The 24881-nt window shown below is 43.6% G+C and overlaps 2 protein-coding genes across 2 annotated transcripts in view; both read left to right on the top strand.

Annotated features, from left to right (window-relative positions):
- The first annotated feature begins 435 nt into the window (after positions 1-435).
- jph2 (junctophilin 2) lies at positions 436-16009 on the top strand. Its single transcript, XM_088989921.1, has 6 exons — positions 436-1178; positions 4511-5327; positions 12202-12320; positions 12716-13533; positions 13642-13742; positions 13804-16009. The coding sequence occupies exons 1-5, from the start codon at positions 800-802 to the stop codon at positions 13720-13722; spliced, it is 2214 nt and encodes a 737-aa protein (XP_088846047.1). The 5' UTR covers positions 436-799; the 3' UTR covers positions 13723-13742; positions 13804-16009.
- A 3181-nt stretch (positions 16010-19190) lies between these two features.
- The window catches only part of gpr173 (G protein-coupled receptor 173), an 8413-nt gene continuing 2722 nt past the window's right edge, over positions 19191-24881 (top strand). The window contains exons 1-2 of the mRNA XM_088989935.1: positions 19191-20287; positions 20982-24881. The exon at positions 20982-24881 is cut by the window's right edge and continues 2722 nt beyond it. Of these exons, the coding sequence (XP_088846061.1) occupies positions 21216-22424 (1209 nt within the window). The 5' untranslated portion in view covers positions 19191-20287; positions 20982-21215 and the 3' untranslated portion in view covers positions 22425-24881. The remainder of the gene's footprint in view (positions 20288-20981) is intronic.

The raw sequence follows: 24881 nt of genomic DNA, 5'->3' as shown, positions 1-24881 counted from the left end.
CTTTCTGGGAACCAATTAAGTTCATAAGCTGAGGTACTTTCCTGGAGTGGTCTTGTTATGACATTCAATGACATTCCTAGTGGAAAGAGCTTTTCAATCAAAGTTAGATCGCAACGAGGCTCTAAATTTCTTGATACATCTTATTTGATTGATTAACCTTGACCTGGAACAAGCCCCCAGGTCCTACCCCTCCCCCCAATCAATTTCAAAATGGAGTTGAATGCTTGATTAAACGGATTCTGTTCATCATTTGGTTTAGGCAAAAAGTGTTCTCAAAGTGAAGTCGTCAAAGGCGCCTCCGCCCCAAAGAGGAAGACTCTGGCACGGTTCCTTCCAGGCAGCGCAGTTAAGGATTGGGTTGTATTTTTGGAATGGTGTGTGCGTGTGTGTGTGTGTGTCCATGTCGCCTTGTTAGGTGTGCTCAAATGTTTCCCCGAGCAAGGCGAGTCGGGAGACACACCGCTGGGTGGCCGGGACAGGGCGACAAGGGGGTTTTTCTCTGTGGCTAACTGGAAAGCCATGAAAGACCTCTTGCTTATCAGGAAAGAACCACGAAACTCACTCATTCCAATTCCAGATCAGCTCTAAATTGAAGACAGCTCACGTGGAGAAGAACTTTATTTCTGGATCTTCATGGACACGCCAGTAAGACGAAGAGAAGGCCCACTCACGTTGAGGACCCTGAAGCAGTTTTAATGTCAGGAGAAGGCGGCGTGAGTCCAAAGGGGGTTTTAATCTTCAGTCAAGCTACAAGCTCCACAGTGTCCATCAACGGTGTCCATCTACGGTGCGATCCGACATGAGTGGAGGTCGCTTTGAGTTCGATGACGGCGGCGCGTACTGCGGCGGCTGGGAAGGCGGCAAGGCACACGGCCACGGCATCTGCACCGGCCCTAAAGGCCAAGGCGAGTTCTCGGGATCCTGGAATTACGGCTTTGAAGTGGTGGGGGTCTACACCTGGCCCAGTGGGAACACCTATGAAGGCTATTGGTCGCAAGGCAAACGTCACGGTCTGGGAGTTGAAACGAAAGGTCACTGGATTTACAGAGGGGAATGGACACATGGCTTCAAGGGAAGGTATGGCATCCGCATCAGTGTCGGCAGCGGGGCCAAATACGAGGGAACGTGGAGTAATGGACTTCAGGACGGCTATGGAACTGAAACCTATGCTGATGGAGGTAAGCGGGGAAGACTGATGGTAAACCAAAATGGTGGATCTTCCCTCATGGGACCATCTAGAAAAGTCCTTGACTTTTTGTTTCATCGCAAAGTTGTTTTCATGTAAATATTTATAATAAACTATAGCAAGATTGAAAATATCTGTAGTTTCGCTCATGGATGACTGTAGCCTGGCCGACAGTCGACGCTATAGTCAGGTGGGACCTTCTGGAAAAGACTTCCCAAGAATGGACGGATGTATTCAAATGGCACTTGTGGAGGACAGTGATACCTTGGCTTACGGACTTAATTGGTTCCCAGTCAGAGTGTGTAAGGTGAAAAGTGTGTATCCCAAAAAATTATTACCCATAGGAAACCATTAAAATGAGAATAATCAGATCCCAGGTCCCCATAAATCATAATTTTCTATAAATAAGCCTTAAAACTACACAAAATATACCTTATTTTATGTATAATAAATGCGCTATGGTATTATAATTAAAGACATAAACTGTACGGTATAGTAAAGTCGTTTTAATTACCTTTGTGATGGTCGTTGATGGCTTGATGGAATGGAGTGTCCGGTTTCATCAGCATTAAACGCTTGATGAGGAACATAACCTTCCTCTTTCGCCATCTTGAGGAATGATCCCTTGGAGGTGCTTTCTGTGTGATAATTTTATCTAGTTCCTCATCAATTGTGTTCTGTTTAGCTGGGTTGATAGCTTTTTGCATCAAGTGTACAGATGGCTTGTGCGGGTTATTTGTGGAGCCTGATTGATGGGATATTTTAACCTTGCAGTATCAAAGTTGAAACTCTCACACTGTCGTCTGCCTGTCTCTTTAATATTTAACCCCCCCCCCCCTCACTGCCTGCATTCTTGACCAATCACGTGGCTTTAACCGAAGACTGGGGGCGGGGAATAGAGGACAAAAACAGTCGGCTGCCATTTTGTTGTTAGAAGAACAGGCTCATTCGCGAACGACACAGCTCCGTGTATGAAAAAAGTTCGTATGCCAAGGTAAAATTTTCATAAATGTAACATTCGGAAACCGAAAAGTTCGTAAGCCAAGGGGTTCGTAAACCGAGGTATCACTGTCATCACAATGACAAAATTGTCATCCCCTCAACTTAACCAGCCTGATGATATTTTACCTGAAAGCTAATACATGTACTGTATATAATATTTCAAGGATCTGCAATTCCTTCTTATGTAATCTGAAATTTTCGATGACAATGACCATGGTGCGGACAATCGGTTCCGACAATCAATGAATGGATGACTGGACATGGTTCCCTCATTTGTATTCTGAATCTGATAACTATTATAACATCTTGCTGTAAAGATATTTCAGTAACTTCTCATTTCTTTGACGATATTTGTACTTAGTTAGACATGACGTGTCAGTGGGAAATAACAGACCAATAAAACAGCAGTGTTTTCCCTCCGTCCACAGCTGACTCATCAGCTGTGAGTGTTGGGGATGGAGGGCACCAAATGTGTGCGTGTAATAATAGCACAACCCCACCACCCCCCTTTGCATACCCTGCTGGCCCCCCGGCTGCCTTGCTGTCATGATAATCCACCCATGTCCATTTTAGCATGAGAGCTAACAACCAGTTGACTTCTCATGGGTTGTCGTTACAAATGAGCCGCCATTTTTCAACATTGTGAGGCTCAGACAGCTTGATAAAATACACCAAAAGTAATATTGTCAGATGAGACATTTCCATTGGGCCGGAAGTTTAAAGGACAACCGACGCCTCCGGACAAGTTGTGTCGATAATTTGTAAAATCACTTCAAATGACTTCTACTGAGCGTATTTTACAAAGATTCCACCGCATATAGCTATATTTTTCATTTTAAGACTCGCGCTGAATATTCAGGAAGTCTTGTTTTCGAGTTGGTGACGATGCCTGACGTGACGTCACAGAGGGAATGCCCCTGACCGAGAAAGCGACACACAATGCATTTTGGGTACTTTGTTTGGTCTGAAAACTTCGTGTTGATGGCGAAATTAGAAGGAAAACACATAAATAACGCGATGGTGAATCGTTGTGTGTTGCACCAAGACTACTATTTGATACTAGTTGACATAAATTCCCAGCAGACAAATCAGCCAATTTCCAACGGATCTTGGGCGCCATCTTGTGCATTTTCTGTGACGCTACATTGGTTCGCCTCAAAATGACACGGAAGGACTTCTTTAATCGATTGCAAACATTTATGCTTTCCTCTTCAGAACTATTTGAATCATATTCATCATGATGTCCTGTCTGCAACGCCCCTGACCGAGAATGTGACACACAATGCATTTTGGGTACTTTGTTTGGTCTGAAAACATCGTGTTGATGCCGAAATTAGAAGGAAAACATAAATAATGCGATGGTGAATCGTTGTGTCTTGCACCAAGACTACTATTTGATACTAGTTGACACAAATTCCCAGCAGATGAATCAGCCCATTTCTCACGGAGCTTGGGCACCAACTTCTGCATTTTCTGGGACGCTACATTGCTGTCATTGACGGCTCGAATTGGTATGGGAGGACTCCTTTAATCGATTGCAAACATTTATGCTTTCCTCTTCAGAACTATTTAAATCATATTCAGAACTGGATGAGTAACAAGAAAGCATCTTCTCTGAATCTGAAGCCATTGTTTTGATTTTAGAGTAAGGCAATATGTCCTGGCGTGATGTCACGAACAAGGGGGCGGGACCTTCGGGGTCATTTTGAAGTAATTTTGGGACACTTTAACTCATTTTTATTGGTGTTATGCTTTTGACTAAAAATATCAGCCTGTGTGTTTTGGGTATTTTCAAAGCTATAAAACGTTTTTCTGATGTCAGTTAGGAAACAAAAAAATAGTGTCGGTTGTCCTTTAAGGACAACAGAAGTCATCGCTTGCGGCACCTACAGTAATTCACTTCCAGCAGTTGCTACCAAGAGAACAAGTGGCTGTCAAAGTAGGCCAACCCGGGTCATCCCAATGTTAATCAGAGGCTGGGGCATCAGTACTGACTGAGCTAACTTCTGATCAGCAAACATGTTAGAAAATCAATGTGTAACTGTTCAAATTCAGGTGCATCTTCATCGCTAGGGTTATATTACCCCTTTCAAAAAATAGTATATCATGTGTACTCAAGTATACTCAAGCCCACACTACTGTCATAAAACCAAAATGAAAGCACCATCTACAAAGGTCACACACCAGAATTGAAGCTAAAGCATTCTAACTCTTACTTCTATCTGGTTGATTATGGTTTAGTTTGTTAGAGATCGGATGTACCTCAACCAACAAATTATTTCCTGCAATTTATCATGAACAGTTTGAATCGTATGTTTTCAGGTACTTTCCAGGGTCAGTTCACGGGCGGCATGCGGCACGGCTACGGGGTCCGTCAGAGCGTCCCTTACGGCATGGCAGCTGTCGTTCGTTCTCCTCTCCGGACTTCCCTGACCTCGTTACGTAGCGAGCACAGCAATGGCACCGTCCTGCAGCAAGACATCCCGATCATCACCACCACAAGTGTGTCCGGAGAAGAGACTCCTGTAGCCAGCCCTGCCCAACTGGGACCATCGCGGGTAGGCTTTGCCCTCACTCTCCAGGTGGACCTGGAGACAGTGAAACCCAAGAAGAAAGGTCTGTTCCGCAGGAGCGCTCTGCTGGGCAAGTTAAAGAAATCTGACTCAAGCACTTCACTGTCCAGCCAGAAGAGCAAGACCAGTTTCCCGAGGACGGAATCAGCTTTGAGCTCCAATGCCAGCGACACCAACTCCACCATCAGCATGGGCGATGAGAGCCTGGCCGGTGCAGAAGACTTCCCACCTGTAGAGGCAGACATCGATGCCACCACCACCGAAGTCTACATGGGCGAATGGAAGAACGACAAGCGCTCAGGATATGGAATAAGCGAAAGGTCCAGTGGCCTCAAGTATGAAGGCGAGTGGCTGAACAACCAAAGACATGGCTACGGTTGCACCACCTTCGCCGAGGGTGGCAGAGAAGAGGGCAAGTACATGAACAACATACTGGTGAAGGCTGTGAAGAAGAGAATGATCCAACTGAAAGGAACCAAGATCAAGCAGAAGGTGGAGCGGGCCGTGGAGGGCGCTCAGCGAGCTGCTGCCATCGGCAAGCAGAAGGCAGAGATTGCAGCTTCCAGGTATAAAACAAACCACTCAAAAGGTATGGCTTACAGATGATTCGATGGAGAAGACGTGAACCCAAAGCGAAAGTCTTGCTTTCATAACCAGTAAAAATACCAATTGTCAAGCTGTCATGAAACCCTATGTGTTTTTTAATAGCCATTGAGTAGAACAAAAACATGAAAGGTGTGTCGGAAAGGTTCCAGGATTGGTGTCAAAATAGATATACGGTGATACCTCGAGTTACGAACCCCTTGGTTTAAGAACCTTTCGGTTTACAAACGTTAAATTTCAAAAAATTTTTACCTTGGCATACAAACTTGTATACCAAGGGAGACACACGGAGCTGCCTCAATGAGTGATGTGTCGTTCGCGAACGAGCCCGTTCTTGTAACAACAAAATGGCAGCCGGCTTGTTTTGGTCCTCTATTCTCTGCGCCCAGTTATGTTAAAGCCACGTGATTGGTCAAGAACGCAGCAGTGAGGGGAGATGGTTTAAACATTAAAGAGACAGGCAGACGACAGTGAGAGAGTTTCAACTTTGATAGTTCAAAGGCAGAGTGTAGACTGCAAGGTTAAATTATCCCATTGTGGGACGAATAAAGGTTTTCTGATTCTGATTCTGAATCAGGCTCCACAAACAACCCGCACAAGGCATCTGTCCACTTGAGGCAAAAAGCTCTCCACCCAGCTAAAAGGAACACAATTGATGAGGAATTAGATAAAATTATCGCAGAGAAAGCACCTACAAGGGACAATTCCTCAAGATGGTGACAAAAGATTGGTTACGTTCCTCATCAAGTGTTTAATGCTGAGGAAACAGGCCACTCCATTCCATCAAGTCATCAATGACCATGACAAAGGTAAATAAAACGACTTTATTATGCAGTGCAGTTTATTTCTTTTATTATAATACCATAGCACATTCATTATACATAAAATAATGTATCTTTTGTATAGTTTTAAGGCTTAGAAAATTAGAAAATTATGTTTTATGGGGACCTGGGAACGAATTATTCTCATTTTAATGGTTTACTATGGGAAAGTAATTTTTGGGATCCACACTTTTCACCTTACACACTCTGTCTGGGAACCAATTAAGTTCGTAAGCCAAGGTGTCGCTGTATATCTTTTTTTGATTTCTGAAACACCCCGTAATACTTATGATGCAGAATAATTTCCGGTAGTCCAAAACATTGCTTCTTTCTTGCATGCAAAAATCTTAAAACAGTCGCAATTAAATCAACATAGTTTATTGACAGCAGGGATTAGTATGTCACTAGCCAGGCCTTTGGTGGAATCCTAAATCCTTGCCGAAATAGTCAACGTTTTTTTCATGAGTCACGCTGATTTATTTTTTCTTATGACTACTCTCCTCCCTCTGTATAGTGCCTGCATACTTAAATTTGAAGTGTTGGTGGTCGCTCATCTCTTGTTCGCAGCACTACAGGATGTTTAAACACATGAGGCAAACCCGTCAATCTTCATGATATCTATCCAAAACATGGAGAGTGCATGTTATTCACCGATGAGTGTATTTCACTAAGAGGCGAAAAGTGTGTATTCCAAACATTAATTTCCCATAGGAAACCATTAAAATGAGAATAATCCGTTCTCAGGTCCCTGTAAAACAATTTTCAACTAAATAAGCCTTGAAATTACACACAATATACCTTACTTTATGAATAATAAATGTTTGATGAGATTGTAATTAAAGAAAGAAATATATAGTAGTATAATAAAGTTGTTAATAAAGTCGTTTTATGTACCTTTTTGCATCCTCTCACTGCTGCGTGTGTCCTGCTGCGTGTGTCTCCTCCCTCCTCTACCACGGATCTTGACCAATCGCGTGCGGCTTTAACCGAAGACTGGGGGCGGGGAATAGAGGGGAAAAAAGCTGGCTGCCATATTCGGCTCCCTATTAGGAGCTCCAAAAACCGGCTCGTTTGCGAACGACACATCACTCATTGTGGTGCTCCGTGTGTTTCCCGAAAAATACTTCGTATGCCAAGATTATATTGTCGCAAATTTAACGCTCCTAAGGCAAAAGGTTCGTTAGCTAAAGCCTTCCTAAGCCGAAGTATCACTGTACCTGAAAACTGTTATTGTTGGGATAGCAACAAATAATTCTATGGTTCTTCTAAAAAGCTCCTTCTTCTTGTCGGCAATCCATCGCTGACCGTACAAGGTGTTCTTATCTTCTGCACCTGAAATGATCCTGTTGTTTACAGCAACGTGACTTCCCCTGACAGACTGCAGACTACTGTCCCGGCACTGAGAACTCCAAATATTTCCCTTCAAGTATAAGCACAACACAAGAGTTATGGAAGAGTATGCATTGGATTGTTGCTTTTAGAAGCCACTTTCAATGTCTGGACACTGCTGATTTACACCTCTTTCACTCATCAACATGGTGCCAGTGATCAGTTAGGTTCCAAAATGTCAGACTAGCGGAGCTAACCAAATGTTATATATCAGGAAATCAGAACCTCTGTTTCGATGAAAAGGTTTCTTCAGCCGATGCAAAAAGCATCTTGATGCTAAACAGCTATCAACCCAGCTAAACAGAACACAATTGATGAGGAACTAGATACAATTATCACAGAGAAAGCACCTGCAAGGGATCATTCCTCAAGATAGTGAAAAAAGAAGGTTACGTTCCTCATCAAGCGTTTAATGCTGAGGAAACCTGCCACTCCATTCCATCACGCCATCAACGACCATCACAAAGGTAAATAAAACGACTTTATTATGCTGTACAGTTTATTTCTTTAATTGTAATACCGTAGCACATTTATTATACATAAAATAAGGTATATTTTGTGTAGTTTTAAGGCTGAGAAAGTAGAAAATTATGTTTTCTGGGGACCTGGGAACGGATTATTCTCATTTTAATGGTTTCCTACAGGAAATTAATTTTTGGGATACACACTTTTCGCCTTACACACTCTGTCTGGGAACCAATTAAGTTCATAAGCCAAGGTATCACTGTAATTCCCATTCATTTCAATAGGGAAGGGTGATTTGCTCGTGTGTCTTAGGAATGGTGAACTTTTTGATGCTGTGAACCTACAAACTCTTTTAACGTCGACATATATTGTGATATAAAAGCGAACGGGAAGGGGTGGGTCATGACACACGTGTTTCCTCATTCTTCCCTCTAATCCGGTGTCAGTGGAGATGGGTTAAAAATACATGTCCAACATGCTCTCTCCACGGAGAGCTAGACTTGTCCTTCCCAGCTGCATGACAGCCTCCCTAATGGTCAGACGATGCGCGGACATTGTTCTGTCGTACGTGCTGGCAGACGAGACGTCTAGAGAGGTCTTGTGTATCAGGACGGGGGTGTAAATGACGCACACTGCGGGACCCTGTTGTTATGGAGGAACCCTGACTAAATAAGGACACGCACACTCTTGCTGCATCACAATCAGAGGGGAATGCAACAGCTGATTATCCTTTACCCTCCCGCTATTTTGCTGCCTCTTCATAGATACACACCCAAATTCTTTTCTTAAAAGACAACCGACACCATTTTTTTGTTTCCTAACTGACATCAGAAAAACGGTTTATAGCAGGGGTGTCAAAGTCATTTTTTGCCGCGGGCCACATTGTAGTTATGGTTTCCTCTCGAGGGCCGTTATGAATTTGGGGAACCCATTAGAATGTTTAAATCCCTTCAAATATTACATATAGAGCACACGGCAAATTAATGAATAACTCGTTTTCAAATCTGAAGTCAAGAATAATGACTTTTATTGTGGTTGACATCCAAAAATATGAAATTTTGGCTCTGATTTTAGCAATCATCATGGAATTTAACAAGTTTGATTTGCTTTCGCGGGCCGAAAAAAATGATGTGGCGGGCCGGATTTGGCCCGCGGGCCTTGACTTTGACACTTGTGGTTTATAGCATCTAAAATACCCAAAACACACAGTATGATATTTTTAGTCAAATGCAAAACACCAATAAAATGAGTTAAAGTGTCATAAAACTACTTCAAAATAACCTCGGAGATGCCGAGTTTCAGAAGGTCCCGCCCCCTTGTTCGTGACGTCACGCCCGGACGTCTTCGCCTTGCTCTAGAATCAAAACAATGGCTTCAGACTCGCAGAAGATGCTTTCTTGTTACTCATTCAGTTATGAATATGATTCAAATAGTTCTGAAGAGGAAAGCATAAATGTTTGCAATCGATTAAAGAAGTCCTTTTGTATCAATTCGAGCCGTCAGGACGCCAATGTAGCGTCCCAGAAAATGCACAAGATGGCGCCCACGCTCCATTGGAAGTGGTCTGATTTGTCTGCTGGGAATTTGTGTCAACTAGTATCAAATAGTAGTCTCGGTGCAACACACAACCATTCACCATCGCGTTATTTATGTGTTTTCCTTCTAATTTCACCATCAACATGAAGTTTTCAGACCAAACAAAGTACCCAAAATGCATTGTGTGTCGCTTTCTCGGTCAGGGGCGTTCCTTCAGTGACGTGACGTGAGGACTCGTCACCAACTCAAAAACAAGACTTCTTGAATATTCAGCGCGAGTCTTAAAATGTAAAATATAGCTATATGCTGTGGAATCTTTGTAAAATACGCTCAGTAGAATTCATTTGAAGTGATTTTATTAATTTTGGACACGCGTCAGTTGTCCTTTAAGCTCAACCGAGGTGGGTTTTGCTTTTTTAGCACACAAATAAAGGGTTTTCGTGTCCCGGTGGGAAATTCAACTGGCATTTACCGTAAGCTCACAACACCATCTAATTTCATTAGCCGCTGCAAGCTTTGTCTGTTGCTAACAATTACGGGTCACCAAAGTATGGCCATCTTGCGTCAGTAGTGGTGTCGAATGGTTCTGAGGATATAAATATGACACACCTCATAAGCAAGTTCTCAGGTGACAAATGAGTCGAGTATAAACATACACCACACGGCCTTCCTTGTGCAGCCTGGCTTTTTGAGTACTGCTGATCTCTGCAATTTATGCTAAGTCAACCATTAGCCGGTTGTAACATTTGGGAACGAATCCGATTCGTGAGCTGATGTGAAATTGTCAAAATAATGTCTATTTTGGGAAATTTTAATTGAAAATGTCGACGCAGGGTAATTAGTAACCGCCGAAAACTTGTTCATAAGCCAAGATTATATTCTCGCGAAATTAATGTTCGGAAGGCTAAAAGTTCGTGTGCTAAAGCGTTCGGAAACTGAGGTATCACTGTATTTATATACAGTGACGACTCGTGATACGCTGGATTTGCATAGTTTAACAAGATTTGCATCGAGTATCATGCCATTATCTTGATGGTTACCATTATCATTATCAAATAAAATGGGACATCTTTCAAAATAAAAGCATCATGTTTCACCATTTTTTGGAACTTAATGGTTGGACCTCTTCACCATACCATGCTGGAAATAAGAACAATGTTAACATTACGACCACTGTTGTCGTTTTTGCTTTTTGGTAAAAAATAGTATGTTGGGATGTTGAGAACATCACACAAATACGCAAATACGTCACAAAATTTACAATGCTACAGACAAGCTAAAGCTCTTTCTTGCTCCTTCGCTCCTCTTCTAGCTTTTCACAGGAGTGCAAATAAAATAGAAAAACACCTTTCAAAATAAAAGCATGATATGTTTCACGGTTCACTTGGACTTAATGGTAGCCGAGGGTCAGTCACAGACTTTTTCCAAGTGTATTCTGGTGCATGTAGTCATCTTTTTATAGAAACTCAGTCACTCTTTCACATTGGCTGTGCCCGCTAACACTCTGTACACAGTTAAACAGGACCCTTCACACAGATCCAGTGGCACATACCTCAATGACAGAATACCTCATCATCAGCAGGCAGCAGGTCAAAATACAGATCAGCCATGACATTTGCATAAGATGCAAGTACCGTATAATATAGGTGCGGCATGGCAACCGGTTCAGGGTGTCCCCCGCCTTCTGGCCGAAGTCGACTGGGATAGGCTCCGGCACCCCTGTTACCCTAGTGAGGAAAAAGGGGTTGGAAGAATGGAATGAATGAATGAATGAATGAATGAATGATAGTACAGCAGAGCACAGCTTGAATTAATCGTGCAGACTTCTGCATCCATATAGTATCATGCAATCCGACTTACGACGAGCTCGACTTACAACCACCCATACTTAGGACCATGAACTCCAGTGGAAGAGATCACGAACTCGATACAGTTGATGTAAGGCGGGCAATAAAACTCTGCATTGAGTGTGGCGAGCTTGAACCTGAAGATTCCCTAACATGTGAAATATGAAAGTGGATGTGATCCCCCAGCCACTATGTAACCCGTATCAGTAACAAGGATGCTTTTTAGTGAAGTACGTGTACAGTGATACCTGAGCTTACGAACTTAATTGGTTCCCAGGAAATGTGTGTAAGGCGAAAAGTTTGTCTGCCAAACATTTATTTCCCATATGAAACCATTAAAATTGAGAATAATCCGTTCCCAGGTGCCCATAAAACATAATTTTCTACGAAATAAGCCTTAAAACTACACAAAATATACCTTGTATTATGTATAATAAATGTGCTATTGTATTGTAATTAAATAAATAAACTGTACTGTATAATAAAGTCGTTTTATTTACCTTTGTGATGGTCGTTGATGTAGTTGCCGTTGATCAAGACCAACTTTTTGAGGTTGCCCAGCAGGCTGTTTTCAGTTCAGTGTGATCTTTCATTTTGTTCGCTGAGTCAATCATAACAAATCCCCAGGAGCCTCCAATAATCACTATCCAAGTGCGAAGCGTCATTGACGTGGGCGTAGTCGAGTCTTCCTTTTTGTTTGTCTTCGTTCTCAGCAATGATGAACAGTGAATGTCGCTGCAGTCTGCACTGTGAAAATGTGCTTAATGTGTCCTCTTCAGATCCACCCACGCCAAGGCCAAGTCAGACGGAGCCAACCAGGCTGCTCAAGCGTCCAACAGCGAGTCCAGCATCGCCAGGCTAGTGGCTAAAGAGCTTTCGCCTTCCTTTTACCAACCAGGTCAGTCGACATTATCATCGCGACAACACTGCTTTTGATGTGATGGTCCCCATGGGTTATACATGGTAACAGTGGACTTAAAACATTAAAAATTAAACTGTACAGTTTATTTCTTTAATTACAATACAATAGCACATTTATTATACATAAAATAAGATATATTTTGTGTAGTTTTAAGGCTTATTTCGTAGAATATTATCTTATATGGGAACCTGGGAACGGATTATTCTCATTTTCATGGTTTCTTATGGGAAATACATATTCGGAAGATGAACTTTTCGTCTCACACACATTTTCTGGGAACCAATTAAGTTTGTGAGCTGAGGTATCAACGTAACACATCTATTGACACACACACAGTTTTCAAACCCTTTTATTCAACTGATCCTGTACAGGTCCGGAGTATCTGAAGAAGAGAGTGATGCCAGAAGTCAGGGAAGGAAGCGAGAACACAGATATCGTCATACACGAGCCCCTTTTGGCCGAGGAGGAGCCAGCACCGACACCCCCTGAAAGCCCGATAGTGAATGAAATTGATCGCCTCATGCCTGGTTCCTCTCCAGCCCGAACACCCTCTCCCAGTCCGTGCATCTTCATCAAGGAAGACCCCAGACTTCTGGGTCCTGACACCGCAAACGACAAAAAAGCTAGTAAAGCTAACAGTACACCTTCACTCCCGCTTCCTGTTCCCACTGGACTCGAGAACACCAGCGGTCGCAACCTCTCTCGAACCCCAAGCCGCCACAGCACCAAGAACGAGCAGGGATCTGATTTGGAGATCAAGCCCTTGCAGAAATTTGATGGAGAGGTTAATGCTCTCGACACTGCATCTGCAAGGAACAGCTTCATCGTCCACAATGACGAGGAAAATATACGGTCTAGCCCCAAAGTGCCGGCTACCGCTTCAAATTCAAAAGCCAATGACCTCAAGGTCGAAAGAGTTCCGACAGTTCACGATCGAGAGCAGGCGTGGGAGCCGAGCAGGTCTTCGGTTAAAGTGGAAACCAAATATCTACCAAAAAGACAACCTAGTCCTGCTCCTGCCCCAAAACCTGCGCTCAACCAGGAAGCAAAGACGCAAGCCAAGCCGGTGGAAACCAAAAGCAACAGTGTCAAACCTGCCTTGAAAGCGGATCCGAAAGCAGAAGTCCGACTGAAGGCGCAGATGTTGAATTCAAGTATTGGAGAGACTGTAAAGTCTTTGGAGCAGGAGGTAAGAGACGCCATGCTCACTTCGTGGTTGGATTTAGACATGATTGAGCATTTTGAAACTGTTATAACCACGTCACCGGACTCACATGTTCTTTCTTTCCTTCTCAAGAGCCCCAACACCATCATGATCTGCATGGTCATCTTGCTCAACATCGGTTTGGCCATTCTCTTTGTGCACATTTTGTCATGAGGAGTTTGTCGCCGCCTCAGGTAAGCAACTGCGAATGGACACAAATCAGGAAGAGCCAATAGATCAATTTTGTTACCGCAGGTCACCATCTGCGCTGTAGCGAGAAGGCCTGCCTCCAACGCAGGTTGGACCAGCAGCGCTCAAAGAGACGCAGAAGGGAAATCAGAAGCTTCGTGTGACCAGCTGTAGCTCCTATTCTCGGAGTGTCTGTTGGTGTGACCGTGTGAGCTTTCGTCGGGCTGCAGGCAACTTAGAAGATGAAAGACAACGAATGACGGAAATGGCTCACGATTGGAGTTTCTGCGCTAAAATGGGGGAGGGCGGGGATGCTAGATATACCGGTGTTTTCAAATGCACCGAAGAAGTCCATATTCAACTTAGTTTGTCAATATTTTTAAAAAAGGCTTTCAATGAATACCGCAATTTGCGCACTAAAAAGCGCATCTGATTATAAGCCTCACCCAGTACATTTTTTAAAGGACTACCGACGTCACTTTTTTGTTTTTTAACTGACATCAGAAAAACGTTCTATAGCATCTAAAATACCCAAAACACGCAGTATGATATTTTTAGTCAAATGCAAAACACCAATAAAAATGACTTAAAGTGTCCCAAAACTACTTCAAAATGACCCCGGAAATGGCAAGTTTCAGAAGGTCCTGCCCCCTTGTTCGTGACGTCACGCAAGGACGTCTTGCCTTGCTCTAGAACCAAAACAATGGCTTCAGATTCGGAGAATATGCTTTCTTGTTACACATCCACTTATGAATATGATTCAAATAGTTCTGAAGAGGAAAGCATACATGTTTGCAATCGATTAAAAAAGTGCCATTTTGAGGCAACATTGGGTGGGAAATGTCTCACCCAAAAAGAGGCAGAAAATGGCCACCGAGCTCCTGTGAGTAATGAATCAGCCCTTTTCCACAGGCTGATAAATTCCTTACATGGAGCTTGGACGCCCTCTTCTGGCTCAACACGAGGTTTTCAGACCAAACAAACATTGACGTCATGGAAGGACTGCTACAATGTGTCCTTTTTTTTTCGGTCAGGGGCGTTCCTTCAGTGACGTCACGTACGGACTCGTCACCACCTCAAAAACAAGACTTCCGGAATATTCAGCACGATTCTTAAAACGTAAAATATAGCTATATGCGGTGGAATCGTTGTCAAATACGCTCAGTACAAGTCATTTGAAGCCATTTTACAAATTATGGACACAACTTGATGGTCCGGAGACGTCAGTTGTCCTTTAAACCGCAAGGTTGAAAGCTTGTGATAAAAGTCACGGTTTATAGTCCGGAAATTACGGTACTTAACGACCACCTATGCTAGCGCTTACTTCACCTTAGAAATCATTGTTTTTATGTTTTTGTTTCTGAAGCAACATTATTTATAATTTGAATATTCCTGTCACGTTTTATCCTTTCTCGCAAGTCATCATTTGAACTCACACTTTAGACTGGGATACATTGTTAAATATTTGTTCAAGTTCCCAGATGCTTCCTTAGCCCAAAAAAACGAAATCAGTCTTAATGATGAGAACATTTCAGTAAATCAGTGTTTGGTGAGGTTGGACCATGGTTTCAACTACAGAAAAAAACCCAAGAATGTCAGTACTGGTGGGGTCATTGTGCAACCACATTACATGGTATTACAGTAAAGTCTCGTTATATCGATATCGGATATATCGATAGTCCCGGTTATATCGATACTATTTCTATGCACGCACGGAGAAAATTACATGCAAACAGGGTCGGATATATCGATAGTCCCGGTTATATCGATATTTTTTCGGACTCCCTTGAATATCGATATAACGAGACTTTACTGTATATGGTACTACCGTAGAGGCTGGAGTTACGCATTACTTTGACAGTGAGAAACGGAGTCGGTGGCTGCTGACAATAGTTGTGAGACCTGTTGTGGCTCAATATGACTTTACATATAAGGCGCAGTGTCATTTTTTTTATTTTGAAGAAAATCAAGGCTTTTGGGTGTGCCTTATACATCGGAAAATACAGTAATGGTAATTTCCAGATTTTCTATTACCTGTGGTTGACCTGTTGCTTCTGCTCTATTTGACATCTGGGAATGAACTCGTTGCAAATGCATGGAACCCATGGATGTTTTCGAGTGAATGTAATGATTGACACGGTTGCGGTCTCTGTCCTCCTTTATGTCCGTTTGAAAAGAGACTCTTCCAATTTGCATTTCAGCTTTGATAGTCTGTAAAATCCGCATTTTGGCTGTGGTGTTGAAGACTGTGAAGTGTGATGTTTTCACTGTGCCTTTGTTGCCGGTCTGCCACACGGAAAGAGGCTTTGTAAAGGAAATAGAGAATGTCAAGAGCGAGCTGATCAGTATTTGTGCCCATTATGTTCAGTATGTGCCTGTGGCGTAAAGGTCTTTTCAGAGGTTTAAACAGGAGTTTCGGGGTGTATTGAATGGAAGACAAGAAGGCAGAAAATGGAGATTGCAAGCTGACTGACAACGTCCACTGCCTCGCATGTCGCCATGTAGCAGTCAGTTTCTTACATAAGGTTTAAAAAAAAAAAACGTTTTCTGCGGCCCTCCATCCAAGCGCCTGATGCCCAGTTTGAAGCCAAATGAGTTCATCTTTTTTAAAGGACAACCGACAGCATTTTTTTTTTGTTTCCTAACTGACATCAGAAAAACATTTTTTTGCATCTAAAATCCCCAAAACACATAGGCTGATATTTTTAGTCAAATGTAAAACACTTCAAGTGTCTCAAAACTACTTCAAAATGACGTCGGAAATGGCGAGTTTCAGAAGGTCCCGCCCCCTTGTTCGTGACGTCACGCCAGGACGTTTTGCCTTGCTCTCGAATCGAAACAATGGCTTCAGATTCGAAGAAGATGCTTTCTTGTTACTCATCCAGTTATGAATATGATTCAAATAGTTCTGAAGAGGAAAGCATTTATTAAAGAATTTATTCCGTGCCATTTTGAGGTATCTGGGGGCAGGAAATGTAGCACCAAAAAAAAAAGAGGCAGAAAATGGCGACATCCTGTGGCCACCTTCGTTTCCACAGGCTGATAAATTCCTTATATGGAGCTTGGACGCCCTCTTCTGGCGGCTTTCAGGTGCAACATGAGGTCCCCAGACCAAACAAGTACAGCAAAATACATTGACGTAATGGAAGGACCGCTACAATGCGTCTTTTTTTCGGTCAGGGGCATTCCTTTAGTGACGTCACGTACGGACTCGTCACCAACTCAAAAACAAGACTTTCGAAATATTCAGCGCGAGTCTTAAAACGTAAAATATAGCTATATGCCGTGGAATCTTTGTAAAATACGCTCAGTAGAAGTCATTTGAAGTGATTTTACAAATTATGGACACAACTTGTCCGGAGGCGTAGATTGTCCTTTAAGCATGAAGACACCGTGTGCATGTCCGTATTCAGACTAGTGTACCTTGTTATTGTGAGCTGAAGAATATGTTTCTCAACTCCACGTCTTACATTGAGAGTTTATGCCCAACTATTTAAACCCACGTTTATGTGGGATCGCAATGATTTTATATGACTGTATGGTAAAACTGTCTTCTTTTGTCAAAAAAAGGCCATGCCAAAGTGCTCTGCCATTTTTCAATTGGTACATTTTGTCTATGAGATGCCAAATTGACGAGCAGGCATCACAGTAGACAAAATTAAACCTCTAACACCAAGTCCCCAGAGGTCTTTGTATGTAGAAGCCAAATTCAAACATGTGTCATTTGTGGATTTATCTGGCACAAAATAACGTCAATTCAACTATTAAAAAAATATACAAAATCAAGTGTCTCTTATGTGTGTGTGTGTGTGTGTGTGTGTGTGTGTGTGTGTGTGTGTGTGTGTGTGTGTGTGTGTGTGTGTGTGTGTGTGTGTGTGTGTGTGTGTGTGTGTGTGTGTGTGTGTGTGTGTGTGTGTGTGTGTGTGTGTCTGTGTGTGCGTGTGCGTGTGTGTCCTCAATCGTACCGGTAAATGCAATTCCAAGTTGTGACGTTGTGTTAAAAAAACGTGATTAAACTTTTGTTCAACAATACTACATTGTAAATAAAATGGAAACCAAATTATGAGGTAAAAAAGTAAACTAAAGCAAATACATTATTATCAATTGTTAATGTGCTCTGTAAATATCCATGTAATACTGTATAAACTAATTGTGGCATAGTATCAATACATTTAATAGTATTTCATCATTTTGAAAAACTGAAATTTTGAAAACGAATGCGCTTGACTTTCAAGTATTTAAAATTTCCTCTCGGCATATCGAAGGGAGATTGACAAGAGGAACGTTAGTTTTAAAGTACTACCGGAAGTATTTATAAGCAGCACCTGTCGGTTGAGGCAACCTCCATAAAGTTATCTGTGGGCTACACAACGCCATATACACTTTTAACTGAATCACTCAAATTTCACTCCTTCTAATATAAAAAAAAATACAGTGAACGTCTGTCACATCCCGAAAGGTGACCATCCTATTTTTTTCTGCTTAAATCCATCAAGGGTCTCGTTGGCTCAACTCTTGGAAATTTAAAGGTGGCTCGACACTGCTCCCGTGTGGCGAAAAATAACCCTGTTGCTTTCAATTCCACTGCAAATCAAGTACAATACAGTGATACGAACTCATTTTCCGAACTTAATCGGTTCCCAGAAAGTGTATGTAAGGCGAATGTTTCATCGCCAAACATTTATTTCCCACAAGAAACAATTAAAAATGAGAATAATCCGAAAATGCACAAGATGGCGCCCAAGTTCTGTTGGAAATGGGCTGATTTGTCTCCTGGGAATTTGTGTCAACTAGTATCAAATAGTAGTCTTGGTGCAACACACAACGATTCCCCATCGTGTTATTTATGTGTTTTCCTTCTAATTTCACCATCAACACGGATCAACACAAAGTTTTCAGACCAAACAAAGTACCCAAAATGCCTTGTGTGTCGCTTTCTCGGTCAGGGGCGTTCCTGATGTGACGTCACGTCAGGAATCGTCACCAACTCGAAAACAAGACTTCCTGAATATTAAATACTTCGTGTTGATCCGTGTTGATGGCGAAATTAGAAGGAAAACACATAAATAACACGATGGGGAATCGTTGTGTGTTGCACCAAGACTACTATTTGATACTAGTTGACACATTTTCAATGGAGCTTGGGCGCCATCTTGTGCATTTTCTGGCGGGACCTTCTGAAACTCGCCATCTCCGAGGTCATTTTGAAGTAGTTTTGGGACAATTTAAATCATTTTTATTGGTCTAAAAATATCAGCCTGCGTGTTTTGTGTATTTTAGATGCTATAAAACGTTTTTTTGATGTCAGTTAGGACACAAAAAATGGTGTCGGTTGTGCTTTAAGTGAAAGAACTTTTTCACAATATTCTAATTTTTCGAGTTTTACCTGTGTATTCAATCACGTTTCAGATATTTATGTCGCAATGGAATCGGCCTTTCCGACAGTTCAGATACTTTGCGCGCAAAAATACGCCAATAGCCCACTCGTGAATTAGCAGTTCGTGTATTTGTCTGCTCCCCCTCCCCACTTGGTCTCTCCGATCTTCGAAAAGAGCCGAGTGATTCCGGAAATGTTCGAGCTGCGTTTGAGCGAGCAGCCATAATTGGGATTATTGGGGAATAATTCGCCCAATCTCGCTGCTGCTTCTTCATCTTCTTGTTCTTCTCCCCCTGGTTCACGTTTCTTATGTGTTTGTTTATTTTTTTGGGGGGCCCACAACGGCAAGCTTCGTGATTTCGACATCGCCGGCGTCGTGAATCTGTTTGCTTTTGACCGTGTCATGGAGGATTTTCTTTTTTATTCCAATCGGACTCTTCCCTAGCAGCCGTCCACCTTTCCCTGCACAGCAAGACAAAAGCTGCATTGGAACTGTTGCGAGGAAACCCATCGTTCTTTTTTTTTTCGTTTTCTTCATCCTCCCCGTCTGAAAGATGGAGAAAGAGATTTATGGAGACGCTAGTATGTGTGGATTGATTGTTAAAGTGCCAGTCGCCGAAATCCACATCGAGACCACTCAGAGGGGCCGCGCGGCCGTTTTCTATCGTCTGTGGGTGTCTTTTTTAATCCTAAACATTGAAAATCTAACATCATTTGGATAAATGAACGCAACAAGATCTTTTTTTTTCTCTTCCCTCCCCGTTCGTCCTCTGGAGAGCCACCTTCGACGTGATGCAGCACCGACTCTGTTTACACGTTTGATGCTCAAAAGCAAACGCGTGGATGGATATATGTCCATTTTTTTTTGTCCTTTCCGTTAAATGAGAGCTCAGCATCTTCATCATTTTCGGTTTGTCCGATCAGATGCTGAGTCTTCCTTTTGGGTGGAGTGTGGGGGGGTTGTCTGCTGTTGATCATATGTCCGATTGTCCCTTTTGGATGGATTTATGCATAACAGGTGTTGTGCACGACACCAGGATGAGGCTTCTTCGTTGTGTGTTTTTCTTTTTCTCTCCGTACAAACGACGGTGAGACGAAGCGACTGCCTCTTTTTTTTTTTTTTTTTCCTCCTCCATTTTTTTCGGTTTGTTTTTCAAAAGGAGGTCATAAAAGGTAGGTTGAAACACACACACAGACACTCACACACACGCAAAAGGGGATCGTGACACCTGTTTGTGTGTTACCAAGCCCATTGACAAGGCCCCGGTTAGGCCTCCTGCATGCTCCTGTTATATATTAGTCAAGGTGTCAAAGGGCTGTTTGTGTGAGCAACATGAGCTTAGTGCTTGGCTTACGTTGACAAGAAAGATCCAACATGGCTCTCTTAGCACATTTGATGAAAATGTCACCCCCCCCCCTGCTGTGATAATTACACTCAATGTGCACATTTACGTCTGGTGCAGAAATGGGGTGCGGTGGAGGCGGCGGAGGTGGCGGAGGTGGTGGGGGATGTCCTCCATTGACACACAAAGCATACAGTTTGGTTTGTTGGACATGCCCAGTCTCTTCTAGCTCAACCCCCCCCCCTCTCACGACCCCCCCCCCTCACCGTCACGCACACATTCACTCAAACACCCACACTTGCACAAAGTATGCGAGCTGTTGTATCTTAGCAACGGGATAGGTAATTACCGAGAGAGCCGAGGAGCTGGCATGCTGTCGAGTCGCTGATCTGATCCCAGCCGCCTTAAGAGGAACGGGGGGGGGGGGGGGGGATTTCCATGGCGGTTGAGGGAGGGGGGAAAGGGGTGTCGAAAGGGGGGTACGCAGCCTTTGATGAACATCTGCATTTGTGTGTTCTTCACAGGTGGCGATCTTGTGGTCAAACGAGGCGAGATTGGATCGGATCGGATGTACCTTTGTCCGGCAGTGGAGAAATTTACATTTCACAGCATCAAAGTGATGAAAGGAAAGAAAGAAATAGAAAATGACGTGTAGAAAAAGCCGCTCCTTGTAAAAGCAGACGACGACTGTTAAGAGGATCAGTGGCTTATAAGCAGGAAGACAGGAAGGTAGGAAGGCACGCCTGAGCGCAGGAAGGATGACCAACCAGAGCTTCGCCGCCGCCGACGCCGCCGACGGGCCTGGTAGCTTGCTAGCCGGGCTAGCCTCGCAAAGCGGAGCGGCCCGAGGAGGAAGCAGTAGCGACGGCGGAGGCGCCGGTGCGCTTACAGCCGCGGACGTATCGGCGTACTTCAAGTTGGTCTTCTTGGGTTTGATCATCTGCATCAGTTTGGCGGGCAACCTTCTGGTCTCTCTCCTGGTCCTTCGAGACCGGACGCTTCACAAGGCGCCGTATTTCTTCTTGCTGGACCTGTGCCTGGCCGACGCGGTGCGTTCGGCCGCCTGCTTCCCTTTCGTTCTGGTGTCGGTGCACAACGGTTCGACGTGGACCTACAGCGCCCTGAGTTGCAAAGTGGTGGCGTTCATGGCCGTGCTCTTTTGTTTCCACGCTGCCTTCATGCTCTTCTGCGTGGCCGTCACACGTTACCTGGCCATCGCCCATCACAGGTTCTACGCCAAGCGCATGACCATCTGGACCTGCGCCGCCATCGTCTGCATGGTGTGGACCTTGGCGGTGGCCATGGCCTTCCCGCCCGTCTTCGACGTGGGCACCTACAAGTTCATCCGGGAGGAGGATCAGTGCATTTTCGAACACCGCTACCTGAAGACCAACGACACCCTGGGCTTCATGCTCATGCTGGCCGCGGTGGTCTTAGCCACGCACGGTTTCTACGCCAAATTGCTGCTGTTCGAGTACAGGCACCGTAAAATGAAGCCGGTCCAGCTGGTGCCGGCCATCAGCCAGAACTGGACCTTCCACGGTCCGGGCGCCACCGGGCAAGCGGCGGCCAACTGGATCGCGGGCTTCGGTCGGGGTCCCATGCCGCCTACTCTGCTGGGAATCCGGCAGAACCTACACAACCAACACCGGCGGCTGCTGGGGATGGACGAGGTGAGGTCCGAGAGGAGGCTCGCTCGCATGTTCTACACCGTCACCTTGCTCTTCCTGGTGCTTTGGGCTCCCTACATCGTGGCCTGCTTCTGGAGGGTCTTCGTCAAGTCGTGCAGCGTCCCTCACAAGTACCTCTCGGTTACCGTGTGGATGAGCTTCGCACAGGCCGGAGTCAATCCCATCTTCTGTTTGCTGCTCAACGAAGATCTGAGGAAAGTGCTACGAGCTCATCTGCCCAACTATTGGAGGACTAAACAACACCTGCCCCAGGATGAGGCCTACTGCATCATGTGAGAGGGGCCGGTGAGAGGAACCCTCTCCTGGAGAACCAACCGATGCGGGCACGGTGCCATTTCAAAGTCAAAGAATGTCGGAATTTGTGCCAGAGGTTTTTGGATGGGGTGCAGGAACCCAGCCCACCTACACTTGAATGCTTTGTAACCCCCCCCCCCCCCCATCCCCCTCCTTGTGATGGAGAATTTGGTCAGTGATACGGGTGCCATTTTTTTAAATACAGTGACACCTTGGCTTACGAATTCAATTGGTTCCCAGACAGTGTGTAAGGCGAAAAGTGTGTATCCCAAAAAATAATTTCCCATAGGAAACCATTAAAATGAGAATAATCCGTTCCCAGGTCCCCATAAAACATAATTTTCTAGTTTTCTAAGCCTTAAAACTACACATAACATACCTTATTTTATGTATCATAAATGTGCTATGGTATTATAATTAAAGAAATAAACTGTACTGTATAATAAAGTCGTTTTATTTACCTTTGTGACTGTCGTTGATGGCTTGATGGATAGCTTTTTGCATAAAGTGTCTCAAGGAGCTCTGGGTTGTACATCTTGGAAGTTGTGATATTGCAACAGATGCAAGCAGACACACTCGAAACATCATTAATAGCTGGTTCCCTTGCTAGTCTTTTCATTTCAAATTAAACTGACGGCTCGTGCGGGTTATTCGTGGAGCCTGATTGATGGGAATTTTAACCTTGCAGTCTACAATCTGCCTTTGAACTATCAAAGTTGAAACGAGTCCAAATTTCACTGTTTCCTATCCATTTTCTCACTCTGTCTGTCATCTGCCTGTCTCTTTAACGTTTAAACCACCTCCCCTCACTGCTGAGTTCTTGACCAATCACGTGGCTTTAACCGAAGATTGGGGGCGGGGAATAGAAGACAAAAAATGTCGACAGCCATTTTGTTTTTTTGGAGAATGGCTTCACACTCTCTGTAATCCACCCCTCCTCACTGCTGCGTTTTTGACCAATCACGTGGCTTTAACCGACGACTGGGGGCGGGGAATAGAGGACCAAAACAAGCCGGCTGCCATTTTGTTGTTAAGAGAACGGGCTCGTTCGCGAATGACACATCACTCATTGTGGCAGCTCCGTGTCTATCCTGAAAAATAGTTCGTATTCCAAGTTAAAAATCTTCATATATTTAATAACGTTCGTAAAACGAAAAGTTCGTAAGCCAAGGGGTTCGTAAACCGAGGTATCACTGTATCATGTTGCCTTATATGAAAGTGACACATGTGTGTCACTCCAGGCACCCAAAACTGAGCATTAAAATGACAGGATGAAAAGTTACGGACCAAATTGAAGCGGATGAGTTTGAAACACGGAGCGACCATCCCGGGATTCCGTTTCGTGCTTACTGAAGGAGACTATTTGATATTGAAGAGACCCTTTTTTTTTCATAGCGGTGAAGAACCCTAACATGCTTGAGTTGTTTGGACTTCATTTAGGGGGTGTTACATTTCTTTATATTAAATTGAGAGGGTGGGAAAATGCCTGCTTTTCTTTATTTGTAAACATGACATGTTAAGCAGATGAGCCTATTTTGAAATATGACTTGATTTCATATTGTATAGACTGCACAGCAACGTCAATTCCTGCTTGTGTGTGTTTTTATATCGCATTTGTGCGTAGGTGTGTGAGGGTCAGCCTGCTTTGTTGCGATGTTGGAACTCCCCCATGTGTCCTACTTGGACCCGGTACACACATAAAGATTTTTTTTTTTTTATCATGAGAAATTGTTTGTGACGGAAATATCGGGAAAAAAACAGTAAAAATAAGACATTGATACAGTAATGTATTAGACAGTAATAAGAAACACAATATGGAAATGCAATTATGATATGGAATTGATTGGATTAGCCTTTGTTAGTCTCACAGTGGAGAAATTTACATTACCAAAGCAGCAAACTGATAGAAAGAAGAGGAAAGGAAAGGAAGAAGTAGAAAAACAAAATACAGGACCTGCCGTATACGCAGCCACTCTCGTGGCGCCATCTTGAAGAAAAACTTATCCTGTGACTGTAAAGCTGACCTTGTGAGTTTTGAAAGGTGCTTCTAAATCATTATTATATAGTGCGTTAGCAACAGCTGACGCTGTAACAAAGCGCTAAAATGGATAATAGGGAAATGCTGCCCCCTTGTGGATGGGGAAAAACATTGTCAGAAGTCTGACCAGTCCTTTATCGACACCTCAGACTGTCTTCGTTCATCAGAAAAAAGAGTTAATTCCTAAATTATATGGGTCTGGAGTTATATGAGCTTGAAATGAGGGCGGCTGTTCAAAATACGATGCAATACATACATATCTATTAGCTGGTTGGATAGCTATCTAGCTAGCTGTCGTTTGGCTTTCTAGCTATCTAGCTGGCGAGGTAGCTATCTATTAGCGACTTCATCTCTTATTCTTAGCTAACTCTTAGCTAGCTAGCTTTCAATCTATTTGAGTT

Source organism: Hippocampus bargibanti, linkage group LG01 (genome assembly GCF_051943395.1).
Source record: "Hippocampus bargibanti isolate YZ-2025 linkage group LG01, ASM5194339v1, whole genome shotgun sequence".
NCBI classification, from domain to species: domain Eukaryota; kingdom Metazoa; phylum Chordata; class Actinopteri; order Syngnathiformes; family Syngnathidae; genus Hippocampus; species Hippocampus bargibanti.
The sequence above is the reverse complement of the archived record's forward strand: the minus strand, read 5'-3'. Positions and strand labels throughout refer to the sequence as shown.